Here is a 25,470-nt window from a genome sequence, read left to right on the forward strand (position 1 = left end):
GGCTGAGTGCAAATGATCTAGATGTGGTTTATATGTCAGTTCTAGTGAACTGTTTGTACATGGTCTTCAAATGGACAACTGTGTTTATATTATGGGTTATCTTCAATTTTTGTGCTTGTTGCTATTCTAAGCAGTGCAGCTTCTAATATGTATTTTCCTAGTTTTAGCAATGAAACAAATTTTCAAAGTTCCTACTAGATTCCTTCTGTAATGGAAGCAATTGTATATTAATGATAACGCAGTGCTTTCTTCTTCTCTTTTGTAGTAAACATCACTGCATGTAAGTGTTGAACTACATGTACTGAGGTGTTCATCCTAAAAAAGAGCTTTTATCATGATTCATTATACTACTGAACATTTTATAAACAGATATTATAAAGAACTTATTTTTTACCCTCATAAAAACATCTCCACTTCACAAGATATGATTATTAGTTCAGAGTCTGCAACCTAGTAATTCTAAATATCAGCCCTGACATACTTCACACATGAGAATACACAAAATATTATAGATTTGTTTTCTTAAGGCGTACATAATTTTCTCTACAAGATTTATCTTTTTATTTAATAAATGATTGCAGTCAGAAGGAGCTTTCTTTTCCAAGTAGTTCAATGTATATTTGGATAAACAATTCATATTCGAAAGACAAGATGTGGGATATAATTTGCCTTTTTTGCATCCCTCAATATCATTTCAGTTCTATATTTCTCATAAAATATATTCAAGAAATGGATAAATAGTGACACATAAAAAGAACAGATCAGATACTATTAGTGCTTGAAAGAGTCCTGTAGGATCTGGTGATGATCTTTTGAGGAGCTAGCAATTGAGCTTCATTGAGCTTAAACTGAAAAGATGGGTAAAAGAGTGGAGAAGGAGAAAATCACACATTAAAAATATAGTACTGGAGTCTCACTTTCCTAAAAAGCTAACATCTGGGGTATTTTTATCAGGGTCCGACAAATTTAGCCTGCCTAATCTGGTTAAGAAGCCCTAGATTTTCTTGGGGGTGCTAAACAGTGCTTAATTAACATTATTCTTTTTTTTGGCGGGGGGGGGGGGGGGCGGGGGGTCCCGGTCGTGGGGCCTGAACTCAGCTTGGGTGCTGTCCCTCAGCTCTTCAGCTCAAGGCTAGTGCTCTACCACTTGAGCCACAGCGCCACTTCCGGCTTTTTTCTTTTTGCTTATGTGGTGCTGAGGAATCGAACCCAGGGCCTATGCATGCAAGGCAAGTGCTCTACCACTGAGCCACCTTCCCAGCCCACATTATTCTTTTTAAAAGGCAGCTTGTCAATAGGTGCTCTTAGTGTCATAACTGTCTTCTCAAGCAGCCACAATTTCTGTGTTATCACTGAGATAAAAGAAGTCAGGGATATGTCAGAGTAACTGGAGACATAAAACCAGGCAAAAGCCAGAAATAAGGTGATTGCAGGTGAAGGGATAACATTTATAGAGTTATTGTAACCCTCCCATTATGAGAATACTTCATTTTGGAAAGAGTTAACATGAAAGTGGAGTTTGTAAAAAACACATAGGGTATCATAAGGTATTCTAATGGACCAGGTTTGGCTTGTTCTGTCAGCCAAGATCTGAGTTAATTATTTCTGAGAAACACTGATAAAAATTGATAAGTGTCTGCTTTGTGAAATATAGAAAAGATAATTAAAGTAAATATACCCAGTTGCAAAAAGCCTGGCTCCTCCTTGAAAGTAACCCAATTTTCTAACTTGATAGTGGAATAAACACGAGTTACTCTTCTTTATACATGCAAATGTCATCTCAGGTACTCTCTCAATAGATTCTGAATAAATCTTAATTCTCTTGTCTCTTTGGAAAACAATGTTCCAAATCATTCTGTATCATTTTTAAAGGGTATTTCCTGATGAAAAAGTAAAGAAATGATTTTATGAATTTTATACATTGCAAATATTGAATGTATGTGTGTATGTGTGTGTGTATGTCTGTCTGTGTGTGTGTGTGTGTGTGTGTGTGTGTGTGGTGTGGTGGGTGTTATGTGCTGGTATGGAGGCTTGCACTCCTAAACCCTGGGCCTCAAGCTGTTGGTTGGCTATTTCACTCAAGGCTGACACTCTACCACTTGAGTCAAGCCCACCATTTCCACCATTTTTGCTGGTTAATTATAGATAAAAGTCTCTTAATTTGTCTGCCCAGGCTGGCATAGCCTCCTATATAGGTAGAATTACAGGTGTGTGCCACTGGTACCCTGTTCCATGTTTTCAAATAGTATTTCTATTTGGCTTTTTTTGTGTGACTCATAACAAAACCATTTAGGGTCTATTAAAACTAATTTAGCAGTATATGAACTGTTGACCTGAAGTCCTCAAGTGTAAAACTGAAGCGTACCAAAACTTGGTACTCAAGATAAATGATATTATTATTAATGCAATAATCCATATTGAACAAAATAATAAAATTTTAAATCAAAACTTGATCTAAGCCAGGTGCCCATGGCTCATGCCTATAATCCTAGCCACTAAGGAAGCTGAGCTATTTGGACCACAGTTCAAAGCTATTGAGGGCAGAAAAGTCCCCATGAGACTCTTATCTCCAATTACTCACTCAAAAACTGGAAGTGGTGCTGTGGCTCAAGTGGTAGAGCACTAGCCTTGAGCACAAAGAGGCAAAGAGGCTCAAGGACAGTGACCAGGCCCCATGTTCAAGACCGACACCCCCTATTCACACATACACACACACAAAACTTGGTCTGACCCTGTACTTGTATAATTCATGTCAGTTGTTTTAACCTGGTCTTGGGTCTACCTAACCACTACCATTAAAAAATATAGAAAATATGAGAATGACATTGCTCCATTTGTTAGGAAATGGAAAGACTTGGAAAAAATTATATTAAGTGAAGTAAGCCAGGCCCAAAGAAACATAGGTCCCATGGTTTCCCTTATTTGCAATAACTAGTATATGTCTGAGTCAAGCAGAAAAGGTCAGATAAGTTGATGTTAGGGAAATGAACCCTAAGATATGTATTCAAATGTTTTTTTCTTTCATGCAATTGTTTCTAACACATTTATAAGATTATTTCTTTGTTGCTTTGTATGTCCCTCCCCCACAGTATAACCCCTGCTTTCACAGTATTTGATGTTGGTATAATTTGTGGAGGGGAAGGGAAAAAACAAATACAGGTGGACCCATTGCAACAATGAGATATACAAGTCGTTATGTGGAAAACGAACTTTACAACTTTGGTGGTGGGAGAGGAGGGTTGGGTTGGGGGAGAGGGGAGGATGGGATGGGAAGGGGAAACAAAGGAGGAGGCAACAATGCTTGATAAGAAATGTACTCATTATCTTGCCCATGTAATTGTAACCCCTCTTTACAGTATTTTCACAATAAAAATATTATAAAAAAAGAAAATATGGTAATGAATTAGAAGTTATGTATGTGTTTGTACTGTTTCATAAAGTAAGATATAAAATGTAAACTTAAACTCTGAGCAATGGGTACATAGTTAAGGTCAGGGCCTTGGGGTATGGCCTGCATATATGGCTTTTAGCATTTTATAACCTCTCTTTGGTTGCTCATCTGTAAAATAGGATAGAAATACATCCCTCATTATTGGTAGGATAGCCACTTAATTTATGCAGATGAAGATAATCTTGATTGTAGAAAGTGGCACTCATGGTTATTGCAACTCTATAATGTTGATTATTGCAAAAGTAAAAGAAAATGAAAGTTTAGATATATTATAATATAAAAATCATTACTCCATCCTGATAATTCAACTGTCCAACAAGACTATGCAGCTTCTATTTTTTTGTTCTGTATTCACAGAACCTATTTTTTTGTTGTTGTTGTTGTTTTGTTGTTACTGTTGTTGCCAAGTGGTGGCCTTGAAAGCTGCACGGTCAAGGCTATTACCTCGAGTGGCCAGTAGGGGCAGCAGTATTTCATCACAGGGATCAAGAGATTCTGTTCTCAGCCTTTTTTTTTGTGGGGGGGAGGGTTGGTCTGGTTGTGGGGCCTGAACTCTGGGCCTGGGCGCTGTCCCTCAGCTCTTCAGCTCAAGGCCATCATTCTACCACTTTAGCCAGAGTGCCACTTCCGGCTTTTTTCTTTTTGCTTATGTGGTGCTGAGGAATCAAACCCAGGGCCTCAGGTATGCAAGGCAAGCACTCTACCACTGAGCCACCTTCCCAGCCCCATCTCAACCTCTTTTATTCAGAATACTGTTCATTTTATGAGAAAGCTCCCTGTAAGTCCCATGAAGGGATCCTACGTCCTTAATGTGTATTAGACAAATTGTTCTACCACTTCAGTCACTCTCCCAGCATTTTCTTAGGATTTTTTGTTTGTTTTTGTAGTGATAATACTAGGGTTTGAACTCAGGGCCTGGGTACTGTCTCTAAGACTTTTTGTTCAAGGCTAGCACTCTTATCACATGAGCCACAGCTCTACTTCAGGTTTTTTGGTGGTTAAATGGAGATAAGTACCTACTTGGGCCACACACACACTCTTTTAATGGAAACATTTAATTTACTTTTCTTTATAATGTTTACTGTGATATTTGTGCTTCATCTACCACTTTTCTTTGTACTCTCTTAAATCTTGTTTTATATTACACCTTTCTTTTAGATTTACTTGTGGTTTTTCTTATTCCATATTTTCCTTTCCTCTGTTCACATTAGTTTTACATTTTTTTACTAGTTCTTGACAACTCTTATTCTGTCATGACAAGCATCCATCATAGAATTCATTTCCAAAGATCCCTCTATATTCAAACCACATCTTATTAATTACTCAGAGTTCGGAACCAAACTGAAAGTCCTTTCTCATCTAAGGTCTAAGAAAGCACACAGAGCCAATATTGCTCTTAACTTTACCTCATTATCAGAATCTCCTACAGTGCTGTTAAACATTTATATTCTTGTGTTCTGGCCCAAATTTTATGAATCAGTGCCTCTAGGGGAGTTGACTGAGAATTAATATTACATGATCTCTCACCTAGCACGGTAGTTAGGCTCCAGAGACCCCTACCATAGGTGAAAATTCGCGAAGTAGCAGCGTTAGATTGTCGTCCCTCTCTGTATCACAGTTTTGCTACATCGTGGATTTTCACCAATCGCGGGGGTCGCTAGAACAGAACTTCGGCGATAGGTGAGGGATCACTATTTATGATGTTTTTTTTTGGAGGGGGGGGTTCAGTCGTGGGGCCTGAACTCTGGGCCTGGGCGCTGTCCCTCAGCTCTTCAGCTCAAGGCTAGCACTCTACCACTTGAGCCACAGCGCCACTTCCAGCATTTTTCTTTTTGCGTATGTGGTGATGAGGAATCGAACCCAGGGCCTCATGCATGCAAGGCAAGCGCTCTACCACTCAGCCCCCACGATGTATTATTTTTAACCCCCAATAAAATTAAACCAGAATAAGTGAACTGCGATATAGTGAGGGATGACTATTCCACAAGAGTCTCAGATGACTTATTGAAGGTAAAGTTGAGGGAAATTTGGGCAGCATTCGAGCCTAGAAGAGGTTGCTAAATGATTTAAACCACTCATTGACCAAGGTGGTTGCTTTGTGCATTATTCAAACTATGTCCAGTTTATGTACTGAAATATCATCAGAATCTTACAATATTTCCCAGGTGGCATAAATGACCCCATGTTAGGTAGCAGAAAGCTGTGTCTGTCTATGTATTTTTTTTTTTAGTTTGAGTAAGAGACACAGCAACAGGATATATTTCCCCTTTTCCATGGTACTCTAAGAAAAAAAATTTGGTAGTATTAGGTGAGACCATATCCATATAAACCCAGGTAATCTATGTCTAACAAAAATCACTCAGTTTTACTGAGTGTAGGTGTTTGGAAACATTAAGATTGACAGTGAAACCTTTTTGATTTGGGTCCACTCTACCTTCTCCAGCTTTTTGAGGAACAGGTTTTGGTGTGGCCTTCAAATAATATTACAATAGGAGGTAGCATTCTCTATATCAAAAGGCATGTTTCTTTCCCAGATTCTGAAATGGAAAACAGGTGCTAGATTTCTGGCACACTGTATGAGACTGAGTTAGAAACCAGAGACCAGTGCTTTCCAAACATGAATTTCCTGGAGAGCTTCAGAAACACTGATGATGCTACCCCATCCTGAAACTGGGATTTAATTACTGTGGTTATATTTCAGTGTTTACAAAATCTCTAGGTAATTGTTATGTGCAGGTAAGTTTGGGAATCACTTAAATGGATATCTTGAGCTGTATATTTCAAACCACAGCTTCTGAATAGTATAAAGTTAAAGTTTAAGTCAAGAAAATGAGCTCAGTCTAGTTGAGTTGATCAAGTTGTAATATACATGTATAGGCCACTAAAACCAGAGCAACTGGTGGAAAAAGACAAATCAGTTATGTGTACACGTAATTACATATACACAAAGTATTAATACTAATTATGGCTTGGGTTTTAAATGAACTTTCATGTTGAGTCTATATGAGCAATTATAGTTGCCTGATAAAATACAGAGGATAGAAAATTTGAATTTCAGATAACAAATAATGTTAGTGTAAGTACATGACCTGTAGTATTTGGGACTAAAATTGTTATTGTCTTGAATTTTGAGTTGAACTGCATGCCTTGTGTTTTTGTTTATTAAATCTTAAAATATTGTCCAATGTTTTAAAGGTCTGAGTAGTCATTAAGTATATTAAGATAAAAATTACCCTCAGGTTCTTGCTCATTGGATATTCTGTTTTCTGAATTATAGTGCATGTTTAAGTGCTTGAGACTATACATGGTTTTGTCCTGAGAGCCAAACATACCTTATTCTGCCTCTTCTGTCGTCTTCGGAGGCGCAGGAACTCCTTGTGTTGCCTTGAGACAAAGTTCACTGCTGCATATTCCAGTAAGGCAGCAAACACAAACAGAAGGCACACTGCCATCCAGATATCAATAGCTTTGACGTAGGAGACCTGAGAAAGAGAGGAAAGAGATGAAAACTTTCAAGGAGAGCAGATTTCTAATGGTGTGTTTGGGGGAGAGAGGGCGGGAGGGAGAGAGAGAGAGAGAAAATATCCTCATTTCCTTAGTATTTTCTAGTACTTCCTTAAGACAGTGCATAAGCTACTGTGAATAGCGCTACAATAAACCACCTAAATGTCTGTCATCAGAGAGACTCTTAAAAAATTGTGGTCTGTATACACAACAGAATACTATTTAGCCATGGAATGAATGGAATGCTGTTATTTGTATCAACAGGGAAGTGAAAGATATTATGTTCAATGAAATAGATCAAGCACAGAAAGAAAAATACTACATGATTTCACTTACATGCAGAATTTCAAAAATGATTTCTTAGAAGTTCAAAGTAGAATACTGGTTGCGAGATACTGAGCTAGTAGGGGAGATGTGGTGAGGTGGTCAATGGATACATGTTACAATTAGGGGAATAAATTCCAGTCTTCTACAGTACAGATGGGTAAGTAAAATTAACAATAATGCATTGCATATTTCAAAATAGAAGGTAGGATTTTAATGTACTTATAATAGAGAAATAATGAAAGTGTAAGCTAATGGTTGGGTTAATTACCCTGAGTTCTTCATTATTCAATATATACATGAATCACAACATCACATATGCATGAGGCCCTGGGGTTTTGTCTTCAGGATCACATTGGACTTCATATGTATGTGCCAATATTAGAGGCCAATCAGAAGGTTGAAAATATTATAATTAGATAATATAAAGTATTTTATCAGTTCCACCTAGGTGATTACATTTAAGAGAGACGGAACAAGGAGTTGGGGGGGCAGGGGTGTCCTTTACTGCCCTACTTGTGTCCAAATCTCATTCAACTCCCAATTATTGTTTAAGATTAAGGGAGAAAATAAATGGACAAAGTTGGATCATGGGATCCCAGTTTCCAAAGGGCACTTAAACCGTGAGTGCCCTCTTCAGTTCTAAGTTTTCTATAAGGTTTCCTATTTTTTTATAGTTGTCATCTAAATGCTTGTCAGCCAGCATTTGAATGATTATATATGTATTAACTTTTAACCCTTACAACAACTGTATTACCCCACTTACTGAGGAAGAAATGAGTAAAGAGGGATTACTATCCAAGGATATAAAACTAAAAATTGGCTGAACTAAGATTGAAATTGAAACTTTTCTTTTTTCAGTCATGGGGCTTGAACTCTGGGCTTGGGTGCTATCCCTCAGCTCTTCAGCTCAAGGCTAGCGCTTTACCTCTTGAGCCACAGCACCACTTATGGGTTTCTGGTGGTTATTGGAAAGAAGAGTGTCACTGACTTTCCTGCCCGGGCTGGCTTTGAAGGGTGATCCTCAGATCTCAGCCTCCTTATTAGCTAGGATTACAGGCTTAAGCCACTGGTGCCTGGCAAAATTGTCTTAGTGTGTTTTTCCAAGCATATACATAAATACACTACTAGGATACCATTTGTGGGGCAAGGTGTGGTGGTATGCATTTGTAATCCTAGTGGGAGGCTGAAGCAGGAGAATCATGAATTTAAGGCCAACCTGGACTATATAATGAGGCCCTCTCTCAAAACAACAATAAAAGTAACAAACCACAAGCAAAAAACCCCTCACTAATAATCATGTAATTTGTATTCTGCACTTCGCTTTGATTTTTATGGTATTTCACATGTCATTTTATTTTCTTCTAAATCATAAATTCCAATGCTTGCATAATCGTGTATGTTATAGTTAATAATTTCATGTTATGGGGTGTTTAGGTTATTTCTATTTCATTTTTTGTGACTATCAATTTTTCTGTTCTGAGCAATATCTGAGATTCTCTCTGCCTTATTTATTAGATTTATTTTTAGATGAATTATTGGAATCCATGATACAAAAATAAATTCTTCTCTTTGAACGTTAGCAGTGTGAGAGAGTTTATAGAAGCAGAACTTGGAGTGATAACTCCCAAGTAAGAAATGATGCTTTGGCTGGGTGCCAGTGGCTCACACCTGTAATTCTTAGCTAGTCAGGAGCCTGAGCTCTGAGGTCTGAGGTTCAAAGCCAGCCTATGCAGGAAAGTCAATGAGACTCTTCCACTTAAACAGGAAAAAAGGTAAAAGTGTAGCTGTGCACACACACCAGAGAATGGGGTGGGGGGGAAGGGGATACTGCTTTGCTATTTCTTGTCTCTCTAAATTCCCTTGATTATTTAACCTCTCTGTTTGCATTCCTCAGCTCTAAAATAGGAATAATCATAGTACCTTCCTCATGAAGTTGTTATGTGGATAAAATCAATTAATGTATGTAAAGAGCTTAGAATAGTGTCAAGTACAGAATAGGTATGGTATATAAATGTTTGTAATTATTTGGCCACATAAAGGTGTGATTTTTACTGTGGAAGAATCTCAGGTGAAATAAAAATTAAGAAGGAAAATAAATATAACTTATAATTTTAATATATTATAGTTTATATTTTTAAGATCACCACTTGTCTTATACTCTAAGACACTCTGAACTACTTGCCAATCTCAGGTACATTGTGATAAATTGGTTCACCTTTGAAAATCTCTCTTGCTTTCTTTTCTTTTTCTTTTTTTTGTCAGTTGTAGGGCTTCAACCCAGGGCCTGGGCCCCATCCCTGGGCTTCTTTGCACTCAAGCTACACCCTCTACCACTTGAACCACAGTGCCACTTCTAGTTTTTTCATTGGTTAATTGGACATAAGAATCTCATGGAAGCCGGGCGCTAGAGGCTCACACTTGTAATCCTAGCTACTCAGGAGGCTGAGATCTGAGGATCGCGGTTCAAAGCCAGCCCGGGCAGGAGAGACCGTGAAATTCCTATTTCCAATAAACCACCAGAAAACCGGAAGTGGTGCTGTGGCTCAAGTGGTAGAGCGCTCGCCTTGAGCTGAAGAGCTGAGGGACAGCGCCCAAGCCCAGAGTTCAAGCCCCACGGCCGACAAAAAACAACAACAACAACAAAAAAAGAATCTCATGGAGACTTTTCTGCTTGGGCTGGCTTCCAACTGCTATCTGCAGTTCTTAGCCTCCTGAGAAGTTAGGTGGCTTGAGCCACCGGTGCCCGGCTAAATATCTGTTTCTGTTTTTTTTTTTTTTGGTTGGTCATGGGGCCTGAACTCTGGGCCTGGGCGCTGTCCCTCAGCTCTTCAGCTCAAGGGTAGCACATTACCACTTGAGCCACAGTGCCACTTCTGGTGCTGAAAAATCGAACCCAGGGCCTCATGCATGCAAGGCAAGCACTCTGCCACTGAGCCACCTTCCTAGCCCCTCTACCCGGGGCTCTTATTCTGATTTTTCTTGGATTATCTATCTCCTCACAACCTCTCAGATCCTGGCACAAATACCAGCTGTCTTAGGAATCCTCTTCAAGCTTCCCCCTATCTTCAATGTGGGTTGGAGATTATTTTCGTAATAGTTCTCTCAGTCTCCCTTGAAATGTTCAGTTCCTTCTTAGACCACTTGCTTCCCTGATCCTATCCACAAAAGCTTGTAGAGTTTTTACTTTCTGTTGAGTTTTGAGTATTGGTCCTGGGTAGTATCACTCTTTGTGTCATTAAGTTAGGACCTTAAAAATAGTGGGTAAGAATTATGTATGTGTCAAGATTGAATGAATGATTAAAGAAAAACGGGAAGGAAAGAAATATTTAGCTATTTTTGCATCTTTGTGCTTTCATTTAAATAATTCTAAACTATATACCCTTACCTACAGTTACATATATTTGATTCTTTTAAGAGTGAACTAATAGTCTTTAATTCTCTCAGAACACTAACATTCCTAAGTTATTTATTTAATAAACAGTATTTTCTTACACTTGCTCTTTTGAAGAAATCCTGACTCTTACAATAATAGAATATTACCAATCACAGCATCCTCAGTTATATATTATTCAGATAGGCTATGACTGTTTTAAGACCCCAAAATAAGAAGAATCTATCAGTGCCTGAGATATTTCCATATAAGATCTGAGTCCAATAGACCCAACCATCATTCTTCTACTTCCTGGTGTTTACAGACTTCAGCAAATTGTAAACTTTTCCTTCATCTCATTTTGTTCATTAGCAAGCCAAGCATATATTTGGCTTCTTTTATAGCTATTCATGAGTGAATCCATTCAGTCTTTTAATTATTTGGGTTAGTATTTGAGTTTCTTCCAAATCATGAACATCTTGCTAGCATTGAAATGTGGGCATTGAATGCATTATTCACATGGGATGTCCCTGGGTTTTGGTCGCTCAGGATTGAAATTACTTTTTGTTACTTTGATCCAACTCTAATGTCAGGTTCTCTCCTTTTGCCTGCTAATCCTTAGATTATTTTTTTTTTTAGCTAATACATTTTCCTGTCACATTTTTTAATGATTATTGGGCTTACATGATCCCTACTGGAACTACTTTACTATAAACTTGCTAGATAGTTTTCAATGGTTATTAAGCTCTCAAAATGCTGTTATTATTCACTGAGTAAAATGGGCCTGGTGGCCTAGGCCTATAATCCTAGCTACTCAGGAGGTTGAGATCTGAGGAATGTGGTTCATAGCCAGCCTAGGCAGGAAAATCTGTGAAATTCTTATCTCCAGTTAACCACCAGAAGAGCCAGAAGTGGAGCTGTGGTTCAAGTGGTAGAGCACTAGCCTTGAGCATAAAAGTTCAGGGACAGCACACAGGCTGAGTTCACGCCCCAGGACCAGCACACACACACACACACACACACACACACACACAAAATTATACATATACATATGTTTATACATATGCATATACATATATTTGACTTGTAATATAGGGTCTCACTACTCTGTAGCCCAGACTAGCCTGCAACTAGCAATCCTGCTTCTGGAGAAGGATCTCAAGAGCTGGGATTACAAGCATTCACCACCCACCTAACTATATTTTCAGACATATTTTATTCAGAAAGTTAAAAAAATTATGGTTTACAAATATTGATGTAGAAAGCACTGAACCAGATGCTGTGGGAGGTAGGGTAGGTCATACAAAGATGACTAAAATGCATATTTATTTTTCTCAAAATTTTTTAGATTATACTACAGGAGACCTTATTCACACTGTGCACAAAAAGTGTCATTCACGTAGGTCAAGGAAAAATAAATTGTGGCCCAAGGATCACATCTGGCCCAACAAATGTCTTTTTTTGTTGTTGTTGGTCATGGGGCTTGAACTCTGGACCTAGGCACTGTCCCCAAACTCTTCAGCTCAAGGCGAGCACTCTACCACTTGAGCCACAGTGCCAGTTCCCCAACAAATGTCTTATAAAGTTTATTGGTACACAGCCCTACTTGCTTATTTACATATTGTTTATGGCTATGTCTGTACTAAAATGACACAGTTAAGTAGGTATATCAACAACAAAATGGCCCCTCAGATCCTAAAATACTATGTTGTCCCTTGCAGAAAATGTTTACTACCCTCTTAGCTACATCTGTAGCATTGTCTGGCATTACACTTTTCCAGTGAGACTGTTTTGATGCGTAAGAAACCTATGGTCTATTGAGAGAGACAGTCATACAAGTGCATGATGGATCCACATGACAAAATAGCATAAGGACCATTAGGTTAGTGAGGTACCAGATGGCTGATACCAACAGAGGAAGCAAAGGAAGCTTCATCCCTCAAGGGGCTGGATTTTGATCTAGGGCTTGAGGAAAGCCAAAATAATGATTATTGCAGAAAGTTGTAAAGGCAAAGGCTTGAAGAAGGGAGAGAGTTTGGTGGTTTTGGACACTGAATGGACAACCTAACTGACCTAGATATATCGAATACCCATTCTGATGGGTAGATAGGCACATAGATGGGCTAGTGACAAAGACACTGAAAGTCAAGGATGAGGTATCAGACTCCGTATAATCATAACATAATGATGGATTTTAAGTGGGGTATAGCTAGATAAGTCCTTTTGTAATTATTATGTTTTTCATTGTCTCCAAAAGCAAAAGTCCTAACATAAGCAGATATATATTTTTCTTATAAGAATTCACTTCTTCACTTTGTGTTGTTGTTGTTGTTGTTGGTCGTGGTGCTTGCACTCTAGGCCTGGACACTATCCCTTAGCTCTTCAGCTCAAGGCAAGCACTCTACTACTTGAGCCACAGAACCACTTCTGGTTTTCTGAGTAGTTTATTAGAGATAAGAGTCTCATGGAGTTTCCTGCCCAGGCTGGTTTTGAACCATTATACTCAGATCTCAGCCTCCTGCGTAACTAGGATTACAGACGTGAGCCACCAATGCCTGTCCACCTTTCCTTCTCTTGATACTTGGAATTCCTGCAGAAAGCATTGGATATGGATGGGATAAACATCCAATGATATCTTTTGCACTCATGCCAGAGGACAAGTCTGTGCATTTAATAATTGCCCCAGAAACTGCTGTTGATTGATAAAATTTCCAAGTAATATATAAACTCAAATTTCTCTTATACTCACTACTTTTTATGAAGGATCAGCTACCAGAAAAAAAAAGGGTTTTAATTTGAAGAAAACTGTAGCTCAAATATGTTAGAGCTAAGAGCGGATAATATCCATATTATTATTTTTTTCACTAAGGGAGAAAAGAGTTACTATTGTTATACTTTTATCACTTTAAAAGTAATGTGGTTTACAAACTTACCTGATGAAACAGTAGAGCCAATCAAATGTTTTAGGCTTTCATGACACTAGGTAAATGTGTTGTTTGAACAGATCACTTAGATGATGGTGGTTAATTGCTCAGTTGTTTTGGTATCATCATGTTCACATTCTTTGGAGCTATGTCCCATTCAAGGTTGTTTTTCAGTACCATCTGTCATTTTTTTTGAAAACTTTAGCAAGCATTCTTGAGCCATTTTTCCCTTTAATTATTCTCTCAGTTCAGTTTTGAGATGGAAAACCAAGTCATGAATATATTTACTTTAGCCCTATAATTTATTTTTCTCTGTTTAGAAACTACTCTGTTTTCTGAGACATGAAACTAATGGTTCACGAGTTGAGTCATTTCCAGCTTAGTATTTATCCTCAGGACAAAGGAATAGGTCCTGTTTTTATAACGATTACCTGAATGTTTTTAAAGTTTAGATACTCTCTCCATGCCACCATTCCTCAGGTGAGCACTTCCCTGTAACCATGTGCCAATTAAATTATATCCACATTACCAGCTTGTAGACTGGACCACTCTACCCACTCCGCTGAGAGTAATATTTACATACATGTACGGAGACTTCTTTGTAGAGGAGAAAATTCACAAATGGCTATTGACCAAAGTACTATTCTAATAGAAAAGTCACAATATAGAATTCACAGGACAATGTCCATTTTACCTGCTATTTTCCTTTAAGTGCTATGATTTCACATCCTCTCTTGCTTGAGTCTTTGTTTAATTATTCTCAAACCATGCCTGCAACGCATGGTTTAGAAGCTATTCTTCTCTGTAAGTACAGTTATATTTTATCAATTTAATTTTATCAAAAATTTAACTTAATTAATGTCATTGAAATGAAGGATACTTGTTGGCCATAGCAGCCTGAGATGTGCTTCCTTTAAATGAAATAGAAGCATTCAGTATCTCTAATCAACTTGCCTTTTACTGTTGCAATTAAGTATGCCACTGCTACCTCTATTCCCACTTTGTGAGAGAAAAACGCTTTCAAATCTTATGTAACTAGTAATCAACAAAGATCAAAATGGGAATTTTGGCTTTGCATTTCTCTTTTGTCTCTTATCTATACACAGTCACTATATTATCAGAAAAATATATAGACAGCTAAATTAATCTTGAGACCAGAGATTCATGGTGTTATACAATTTAATCTTTACACTTGCACTGCCAATTGCTATTTTTTATTGCCTAATTAAAGAGCTTACAACCTGCTGTTTAATGCTGGGAAAATCAGATTTCCTTAGCAGGAGAGATGACAGCAACACTATGTGGCCTGACCTAGTGTCACTGCCCCCATCCTATATATCTCTCCACATTTGGCGTTTTAGTTGGATTCTGAGAAAGGTGCTTAAATATATCCAACTTTTGGACTGAGTCCTGGGGGCTCACACCTGTAATATTAGCTCCTCAGGAGGCTGAGATCTGAGGATCACAGTTCAAAGCCAGCTCTAGAAGAAAAGTCTGTGAAACTCTTATCTCCAGTTTAAGCACCAAAAAAGCCAGAAGTGCAGCTGTGATAGAGTAGTAGCCTTGAGCAAAGTAGCTCAGGGACAGTATCTAGACACTGAGTTCAAGCCCCAGGACTATATATATATATATAAGAAATTTTTCCAAGTTCATTGGTAATTCAACTAGGATTCAAATGTATTTGTTTAGGCTCCAAAGATATTTATCTCCCCCTCTTTTTTCTTTACATTTTCTTCTATTCTTTCTCTCCTATTATCCTTCTTCTTCTTCCTTGCTGTCTCTTGGACATATTGAATATCTATCTATCTATCTATCTATCTATCTATCTATCTATCTATCTATCTATCTATCTATCTACTTATCTATCTCTCATCTATCCAATTCTTGGGAAAGTGTTGTTTATAGAAATAACCATTGGGTGGCAGTGCCTCCAAACATTGCATCTTCAAGAACCAACCAGTTACAGGTGGTTCTGAACAACCCTTGGGGACTAATTAGTTTATTGGACATGGGATAATGCACACGCCTAGTTAGTTATTTATTATTTCTAAAGAAGAACAAGTTTATCTCCATTATGATGATCCAAAAACTATTCAAAACAGCTTGAAAAGCTCAATATTCTTTTGAGATTTTGGAAAGAGACATACGAAAAAAATTGAACTGTCAATCCTATAATACATAGGGAATGGTAGGAGACAGTCATTGATAGAGGTACCATAGAGACACACTTCAAATATGCTCTAACAAGTCTCAGCCTTCTCCAAATATAGACCTCTGGAACCTCTGAAGTGAGAAAGGGTTGCATGTGGACGAAGAGGAAGTAGGACTAGGAGACATCTTTCTTGAGCTTTAATCTGCCACCTTTCATTACAGTTTCAGTTGATAGGAAATACACTATTGCCATAATCCACTTCCTATGTCTATACTTTCAGGGACTAAACAAGTGATATATATATATATATATATATATAATATGAATATATAATATATAGATATATATTTCTTTTCTAATGAGAGGAATAATGAAAAGGGAATGTGCAGCAGGGTGAAGGGAGTCAGCAGCAAATTATCCATGCTTAGGAAAGAGCCAGTTACATTTCTTCCACATTAGGAAGACAACTATGAGCTTTGGGGGGGATGATGAGAGGATGTTTGACTTAATAAATGTTGGAGAGATTTTAAATGTTTACTTAACAAATGAGATGATGTTTCACTAAATAAATGTCTGTGTCATCACAACATGGGGCAGAGACAGAGACAGAGGCATACAGAGATGAGAGAGACAGGAAGAAGAAGGAGGAGAAGAGAAGAGAAAGAATAGAAGAAAATGTAAAGAAAAGAGAGGAGGAGATAAATATCTTTGGAGCCTAACCAAGTATATTTGAATCCTAGCTGAATTACCAATGAACTTGGAAAGTTTACTTATCCTTTGGATCCTCAGTTTCTTCACATAAAGATAGGGGCCCAAGGATTCTAATCTTATGGGGTCACTGAGGGATTGAATAAGACAGTTTATGTAAATCCTCACACTCATTTGGCACATTGTAGATGCCCAGTCACATTGGTTTGCAAGGGATGAGCTCCTGAAGACATTGCATAATTCAAAACTTGCATAATTCAAGACCATTTTCCCCCAGAGGAATAAATGTAAAGTGGAATCTGTTGCATTTCATGTTCAGTGCATGCATTAAGACTTTATTAGTATTTTTACATTGCCCTATTTTAAATTCACATAACTAAGTTCACATAAAATGGAATCTAATTGTAGTGGGAACACTTATATGTCATAAAGACTGATATTTTGCTACAAAAGTACCTAGTGCTATCATCAACAACAACAAAAATAAAAAAACACAACTTTATGAGTTATCTCCATTATAAGGATGAAAACATAGTTTATTTATTTATTTATATATTTATTTATTTTGGGGTCCGGTCGTGGGGCCTGAACTCTGGGCCTGGGCGCTGACCCTCAGCTCTTCAGCTCAAGGCTAGCACTCTACCACTTGAACCATAGTGCCACTTCCAGCTTTTTTTTTCTGCTTATGTGGTGCTGAGGAATTAAACCCAGAGCCTCATGCATGCAAGGTAAGCGCTCTACCACTGAGCCACCTTCCCAACCCCAGAGTTTATTTATTAACTTATCAAAATCACAGCAAATGATTGAGCTATAGTTCATATTTAATCTGGCTTGTTTCCAAACTTTGTGCTTTTCTGTTTTACTGACCCCTGGGGAACTTCTCTCTATGGGAATGAGTCAGGGGAATTACTCACAGACTATCGTTTTACCAGATGACAGTATCTGATGGGAAAGAGAGGTGAGAAAGTTTAGTCAGATGGACAGGTGAGTAATAAACAACAGCACTGTGACAGCTGCAGCCATGGAGGTACTATGATTAAAAATTTTCAAGGACGGATGCTAACCATAGTGTTCTTCCTTTACTTTCTCAGCCAGCAATGCGTGCTTCATTTCTTCTATATTATTTCTGTTGTGTGTGTGTGTGTGTGTGTGTGTGTGTGTGTGCGCGTGCGTGTGTGTGCGCACGCGTGCACACCTGTGTGCCAATCCTGGGGCTGGAGATCAGGGCCTGGCTGCTTTCCCTGTTTTTTTTTTTTCCACTGAAGATTAATGCTCTACCATTTGAGCCAAAGCCCCACTTCTGGCTTTTTGATAGTTTAATGGAGAGATGAATCTCATGCACCTTCCTGCCCAGGCTGGTTTCAACTCACAATCTTCATATCTCAGCCTTAAGTGGCTAGGAATACAGGTGTGAGCCACCAGCACCTAGTGCATATTTTCATTTCTTGATTCACTCATCAACCCCATCCTCCTGGAGATTTACATTTCCCACTTGTGAGAAATGAAGTAGTGGAGGGCAATTTAATAGCAATAGTCTATCCCTATTCTGCACATTGATCAAGATGCATTGTACTCATATAATGATATGTGGAATTGAAACTCCTTTGTACAATTCCTTAAAGATAATTTTAAAAATAATTATTTTTAAAGTGTACACTAATGGTAGGCTTTGGGATGTTTGGTAGGGCTTGTGATAATAAAAAAGGTTTTCTGCTGCTTTCCATTGTGTGACCTCCTAGAGTGGATGATGAGGCCAGATTGGGAAGACAGCACTCGTTAATCCTCTTATGTACCATCATTTCGGAAACTTGGAGCATTATCAATGTGAGTGGGAGGGCCCGTGTGCAAGCTCTTCATCCCATTGCAATCTCACCAATAGTGTGCTACCACTGTCAGCCAACTTCTGAAAAGACTGGTGGGTAAAATATATGGGGAACAGGATTTTTCTGGATTACAGAATAAGAAGTCTTAGAAGCCAATATCAACCTTCAATGACAAAGAAACCACACAAGAAGGATCTTGTGATAACTCTGAGGAACAATTAGCATCACTTCAATAATGAGCTTCCGGGCCGGGTGCTGGTGGCTCACGCCTGTAATCCTAACCACTCAGGAGGCTGAGATCTGAGGATCGAGGTTCAAAGCCAGCCTGGGCAGGAGAGACCGTGAGACTCCTATCTCCAATAAACCACCAGAAAACCGGAAGTGGCGCTGTAGCTCAAGTGGTAGAGCGCTCGCCTTGAGCTGAAGAGCTGAGGGACAGCGCCCAGGCCCAGAGTTCAAGCCCCACGACCGACAAAAAATAATAATAATAATAATGAGCTTCCCCACAATAAACCTGAAACCAGGAACTCTAGGATGCTACAACCTGGAGATGAAGACAGTAACTCCTTTTGTGGAGGACTGAAGGGTGTGATCATTTCAGTTCAATGGAGGAGTCAGTGGTGGCCAAGAAGCTTTCCTGACTAGCCTCTTGTCTGTGGCCTGGTTTAGCGTTCTGCACGATACTTTAATGGGAACTCACAGTGGAGGCTGCAGGTCAGCTAGGTTAACTCCCTGGGATCCAACTTGGCAGAAACCTTTTCTTCTTGGCATTGGATTCTGGGCACTCAAACCTAGAGTGTTCTAACTTAAAGCTCTTGAAGCTAATCAGCTACCTACTGTTTCATACCATCCAAAGTGAAATTGAAATTGAAAATGTGTAAGGCCCCACCATGTTCCAGGTTCCATATGGGGAGAAGAAAACAAGAAAAGGAGCTACAAGTCAATCAGAGCCTTGGAATTAATGTGGCACAAAAGCCTCTTGCTGGGCTGGTTTTCTCACTTTTTGTCAGTGTAAATTGCCAGAGACCATATCTCTCCACTGTTTCCATTTCCCATAGCTGAACTGCATTTTGATAAAAGTCAGTTATAGGCCTTTTTCTTTACCCCCAAAACTGGAAGAAATCACTCACTCATAATACTTATTTGCAATAGATAATAGCCTGCAGGTGTCTAACAGTAATTAAAACATGTCATGAATGAAAAAAGGACATCGCATTAAGGGACATTATTCTTTTTCAATATGGAAGTATAGAGTATGCTTAAAAGATAAATGGTGAAGTGTGAAAAGTGATTGAAATCTCTGAGCGTATCACTTTCTAATATATCAGTTGCATATATCTGCTTCAGAGAGTTTTGCTCAGTTTCAGGCTGTTGGTAGAAATCAATCCTATGGATTTACATAAAGTAAGAAGAGGCAGCAGAACCATGGTAGAGAGAACAATGAGAAGGTACCAGGGATGTGGGTATTACGTTTGCATCTGGTAGACTTTGCTAACTAGGCCATGCCATTTCATCTTTCTGGGCCTCAGTTTCCTCCTTTGGCATATAAAAGCATTGGGATAATTTCTATTTTCATGTGCCATACTGGGGGACTTGAATTCAGAGCCTTGTGCTCTCACATGAGATTTCTACTCAATGTTTGTCTTCCACTACTTGAACCACACATCTACTTCCAGCTTTTTGCTGGTTAATTAGAGATAACAGTCTCAGTGGAGCTGTGACTCAAAGAGGTAGAGTGGGAACCTGGAACAAAAAAAAAAGCTCAGGGACAGTTCCTAGGTCCTGGGTTCAAACCCCATGCCTGAGAGAAGGGGAAAAAAAAGAAAAAAAAAGGAGATAACAGTCTCATGGATTTTTCTGGTTGGGCTGGCTTTAAACTGTGATCCTCAGATATCAGCCTCCTGAGTAGCTAGAATTATAGGTGTGAGCCACAGCACCTGGTAAAGCATTTCTAAAGGCTATGCTATTTTTAAAATTCTATGACTCACAGAAAGAAAAAGTGATGGGAAAATAAATCAAATCGATAGCCTTATTTCAAGGCATTGAATTGAGAGCTGTAATACCAGCTTTAGGCCATCTACTCTGCCTTCTTAGAACTTAAAATGTCAGATAATAATATGTATTCATTGGGTATCTCTATGTTCCAGTCAGAACTTGCCCAAGATGGTGATTACTTGCTTAGAAACAAATGGTATTGATGAAAAACAAATTACATGTGTAGTGCCAAGTGTATAGCAAGTATACTGAGTTTACTTAAAAAGTCAGTGGGCAATTATGTAAATGATCAGCAAGTCACCTTCAGCCCTTGAGTCTCTCCATTTTTTCTACATAAGAGAGTTCTCTTGGAGCTCAGCAATGTGCCCAAATGTGTGTAAGAAACTTAGAACACTCCCAGAGGAAGCTCTAAACCATGGAGGAATAGCAGTTGCTAGATAAGAACACTAGATTTCCTGTTACTTAGTAGGCCAACTCAGAAGTTCTTCAGAATATTTTTTTGTGACAGTACTGGGGCTTGAACTCAGAACATGCACATTGTTACTAAAGTTTTTCACTCAAGGCTGGTACTTTACCACTTGACCCACACCTCCACTTGTGGCTTTTTGGTGGTTAACTGGAGATAACAGTCACATGGATTTTTCTGTCCAGACTGGCTTTGAAGACTCAGATTTTAGCCTCCTGAGTAGCTAGAATTATAGGCATGAGCTACTTGCATCTGAGTCTATACAGTTTTAAGTGTATTCCCAGTAGGAATGAGACTTGGTTGCTCTCATAATAACCAATTTGATATTACAATTTCTTTTCTTTTCTCCTTATATACACTCCATACTCTCTTTTGGCCTTCCTGGGAGCAGCTCCCAAATAAACTATCTGCATCCAAAATATTTCTTATAGAATCCTTAGTTTATTGTCACAAGTAACCCATTCCTCAAGTTAGGAAAATTTGACACAAAAATAATGCTGATCATATCAAGCACCATTTAGAAACAAGATGGTAAAGAAATCACACATCCTCCTAAGAAATCCTTTACTATTAACAAACCTGGCCAGTTTGCTTATCATCAATAAGCATGGAGTGTTGCCATTGGCTCATATTTGTAATCCTAGCTACTCTAGAGGCTGAGATCTAAGGATCACAGTTTGAAGCCAGCCCAGGGAGGAAACTCTATGAGATTCTTATCTCCAGTTAATCACCCAAAAACGGGAAGTAGAGCTGTGGCTCAAGTGGTAGAGTGCTAGCCTTGAGCACAGAAGCTAAGAATGGAGTGTTGACACGGTTCACAAAATAGTCTGAAGAGGTAAGTACCAAATCAATTTTGTAACTATATGACCTTCTTTTTTTTTTGGGGGGGGGGTCCGGTCATGGGGCCTGAACTCTGGGCCTGGGCGCTGTCCCTCAGTTCTTCAGCTCAAAGCTAGTGCTCTACCACTTGAGCCACAGCGCCACTTCCGGCTTTTTTTTCTTTTTGCTTATGTGGTGCTGAGGAATCGAACCCAGGGCCTCATGCATGCAAGGCAAGCGCTCTACCACTGAGCCACCTTCCCAGCTATATGACCTTCTTGAGTAGCAACAATTACAGGAGTGAACTACCAGTGCCAAGTAATTCCTAGGTACTTTTTAAAGCTGGAAAATGATAGATTATTTATGTTTTATTTTATTTTTTGTTGTAAAGGTGATGTACAGAGAGGGGTTACAGTCACATAAATCAGGTAATGTGTACATTTCTTTCGGAACAGTGTTACCTCTTCTCTCATTTTCTCCCTGGTTTTCCCTCCTGACCCCCTCCACCACAGGTTGTATAGTTCATTTTCAACATGGTGTCTAGTGACTACCACTGATTCATTTGCTCACCCTGTGTCCCACCATTTCTGTGCGTCCCCTTCACCTCCTCAAGTCAGATAAAATTACATACAAGACAAAAGGTACAGAAATCAAAGACAGTGAAAAAAGGGGGGAAATCAGAAAAAAACAAATAGCCAAAGGTAAAATAAAGAACCTTTTGTTACTACTTCTTGGAGTTCTTTTTCATAAGCATCATTTAGAAATTTTTAAGACTCTGGTGAATAGCAGTACTAATTATTACCTATACCTCTATTTGGTTTTATTTTTATTTGCTTATCACTTATTCATATCTCATAGGTTATGAAGATAAGAGGATATTCAATCTGAATTATTTACCACTGTATCTTTACAGTCTGAGACAGTACATGGAACCGAATGGCTGTTCTTATGTATGTGTTGAATGAATAAATGTCTAAATGATTACCGAAGTAGGAATTCCTTCCTGTTTATCTGACAAAAATTGACTTCTCCAGAGGTTCCATAATCTGTCCAGTGTGAAAGAGTGTACACATTAAAGAACAGTTATATGAAGCCTAGTTATTTCTCTCCTGTACATAGTACTCCATTAGCCATGAAAATGTCATTGAAAAACCACTATACATTAAAAACTATACCAAAGACCATTTATGGAATACACCAAATGTAGATATGAGCTGGATCCCAGTGGTCTTCCAGTGTATCACAATACCCACCCACATAGAGTTAAAAGGACACAAATTTCATTGAGTATTATTTATTCTAGAGAAGTGTGTCTTAACTATCAAGTGTAACAAATGTAGAAATTTCAGATATGAAACTTAAAATAATATCTAGTTCAGGGTCCTGTTTCAGGCCAATAAAATCATAATCTCTTAACAGTGGGATCCAGTTTGATATTTTTTTGTGCTACTAGGGTTGAATCCAGGTCCACTTGCTAGGCAGATGCTCCATATCCCTTGTCCTTTCCCTTATAATTATTTTTCCATTAAGGCCTTGCAGAGGATTTTTGTCCAGGCCTACACCATGATCCTCCTACTGTTTCCTATGTAGCTGGGTTGAGAGATACATACTACCATGCCTATCTTCATTGTTGTTATTGCTATAGGGTCTTGTTAATATTTATGCCTTGGCTGGCTTCACACCAAGCTACTCACATTCTCTACCATCTGAGTAGTGGGATTACAGGCGTGAGCTACTGCACATGTCTTCTTTTGTAAGATATTCTTTGTGATTGATGTACTACCAGCTTCAAAAAAAATCACCAGTGTTCTACCAAAACTGAAGTACCACATGTTCTTATATTCATGTTTAGATGCTTAAAAAGTTTATTTCATCTTATATGGTCATATGACAGTTATTGAGCTATTCTGCTCATCTGCTAACATTATCCTAGATGTATACTATTTATTGCAAATAAGGGAAACCATGGGCCTATGTTTCTTTGGGTCTGGCTTAATATGATTTTTTCAGCCTTTCCATTTCCTTACAAATGGGGCAATGTCATTCTTTCTGATGGAAGCATAGAATTCCATTGTGTGTGTGTGTATGTGTGTGTATCACATTTTTTGATCCATTCATCTATTGGGTTGGTTCTATATCTTAGCTATGGTGAATAATGCTGCAGTAAACATAGTTGTGCTGGTAACTTTAGTATGGCCTTGTTTGTGGTCATTTGGGTAAATGCCCAGAAGTGGGATTGCTGGGTCCAAGTGAAATGAATTCCAAGACATGGACACAAGAGGTTTTTCTTTGTTGTTGTTGTTTTTAATGTGCTGTATGATTTCTTGCTTCTTTTGTGTTCTCTTCCCCCTGTGGTATATCCCCTGTTGTCACTGTATTTGATTTTGGTACCCTGGTATTGTATATACATTTATCTGAATTATGGAAGGCAAACAACAGAATGGTGAGACAAAGGACAAGGGGGGAACCAATGCAACAGTGATACTCACAAGACAATATGGGGCAGGGAAAGTAGGAGGAAAAATGAGGGAAGGGATATCAAGTTTGACAAGAAATGTACTTATTACTTACGTTACTGTAAACCTTCTGTACATCACCTTGACAATATAAATAAATAAATAAATAAAAATTTGATTTCATAGAAGCACAGAAGAGAATAATTGTCACTAGAGGCTAGAAACCATAGGAGAGAAGAGAGGTGGAGGGAAATTGGACAACACACAGTACAGTTGATAGGAGGAATCAGTTCTAATGTTCTCCAGTACAGTAACATAGCTGTACTTTGTCATTTGCTATAAATTTTATAAAGAACTAGAAGATTTGGTCATTACATGTTGTTTAAATTCATCATATTATCACCCTAACCTCACTAAGTATGTACAATTATTCTGTCAATTAAAATATTTAAAACCAATTGCTCTAGCCTGGTATGTCTCAAATTGAAAAATGAACCTGGAACACCTGGTAGATCATGTGAAATTGCATATTATTATGAAGCAGGTATACAGCAAGCTTGAGATTCTGCATAGTAAGGTCTTAGATCACACTTGAATAAGAAGAACCTAGAGTATATGGTAGGTGTGAGGTAAATCAACTCATTGTACAGTTGTATTGTAAGTATGCGGAAAGCATAATACAACACAGATGAATCTATGGCACAGACCTCATACTGATAATGAGATTTACTATGATATCCATTATTATATATATATTAGTATTATAATACATTATATTTGAATTTTATAAATCCTCAGAAGTATTAGCAACTAAGCTCAGCTGTAAACATAAGGCATGAATATTGGGATCAGATGGAAGGAAGCAATTTGAACACATTTTATGAGCCAAGAATAAGTATCAAGCTACACAAAAGTTCTGGAACAATTTTGAAAATGGAACAAATCCAAAAGTGCAACTACAGAAGCTGATTTCAGATTTCTCCAGGGAAGTGGCTATCCAAAAATCTGGCAGGGAGTTTGTGTAGGTAACCCAACTTGGATTCATTTCACCAAGAACAACAGGCTTAACATGGAAATCTTCTCTGTTAATAGAGCACCCTGGCAATCACCTAGTACCATGCTCCACAGATATTCCATACAGCCTAGTTTGTCTCTGACATTATCTGATTTGTTTTTACTCTGCTTCTCCTTGCTTATAGATGGAAACTTCCAGGTTCTGGGATTTTACTCCATTAAGCACTCGAGAGATTTTTTCCAAGTGCAAGGAGTCCCTATACTGTTTTGATACTCACTTGATTTGTTTCTTTACTTGCCTCTGTTTTGCATACTCTAAAAATCCAAGCCACCCTTGCCTCAGCCCCAGTTATTGCACTGTCTGTCATGCTTAGAGATTGAGTCTAAATGTAAGTTCATCAGAGATAGATGCTGGTTTCAAGAAGTAAAAATGTGTTAGTGGCTGGATGCTGGTAGCTCAC

General features: G+C 38.4%; 1 protein-coding gene across 3 annotated transcripts in view; it reads right to left on the bottom strand.

The window, feature by feature from the left end:
• Glra2 (glycine receptor alpha 2) overlaps positions 1 to 25,470 on the bottom strand; it is a 135,553-nt gene that overhangs the window by 24,835 nt on the left and 85,248 nt on the right. For all 3 annotated transcript variants that reach the window (XM_070039298.1, XM_070039299.1, XM_070039297.1), the window contains one exon: positions 6,784 to 6,933. In XM_070039298.1, coding sequence (XP_069895399.1) covers positions 6,784 to 6,933 — 150 coding nt within the window. The remainder of the gene's footprint in view (positions 1 to 6,783; positions 6,934 to 25,470) is intronic.

The sequence above is a fragment of the Dipodomys merriami genome, unplaced genomic scaffold (genome assembly GCF_024711535.1).
Source record: "Dipodomys merriami isolate MVZ:Mamm:240054 unplaced genomic scaffold, mDipMer1.0.p SCAF_3, whole genome shotgun sequence".
NCBI classification, from domain to species: Eukaryota; Metazoa; Chordata; class Mammalia; order Rodentia; family Heteromyidae; genus Dipodomys; species Dipodomys merriami.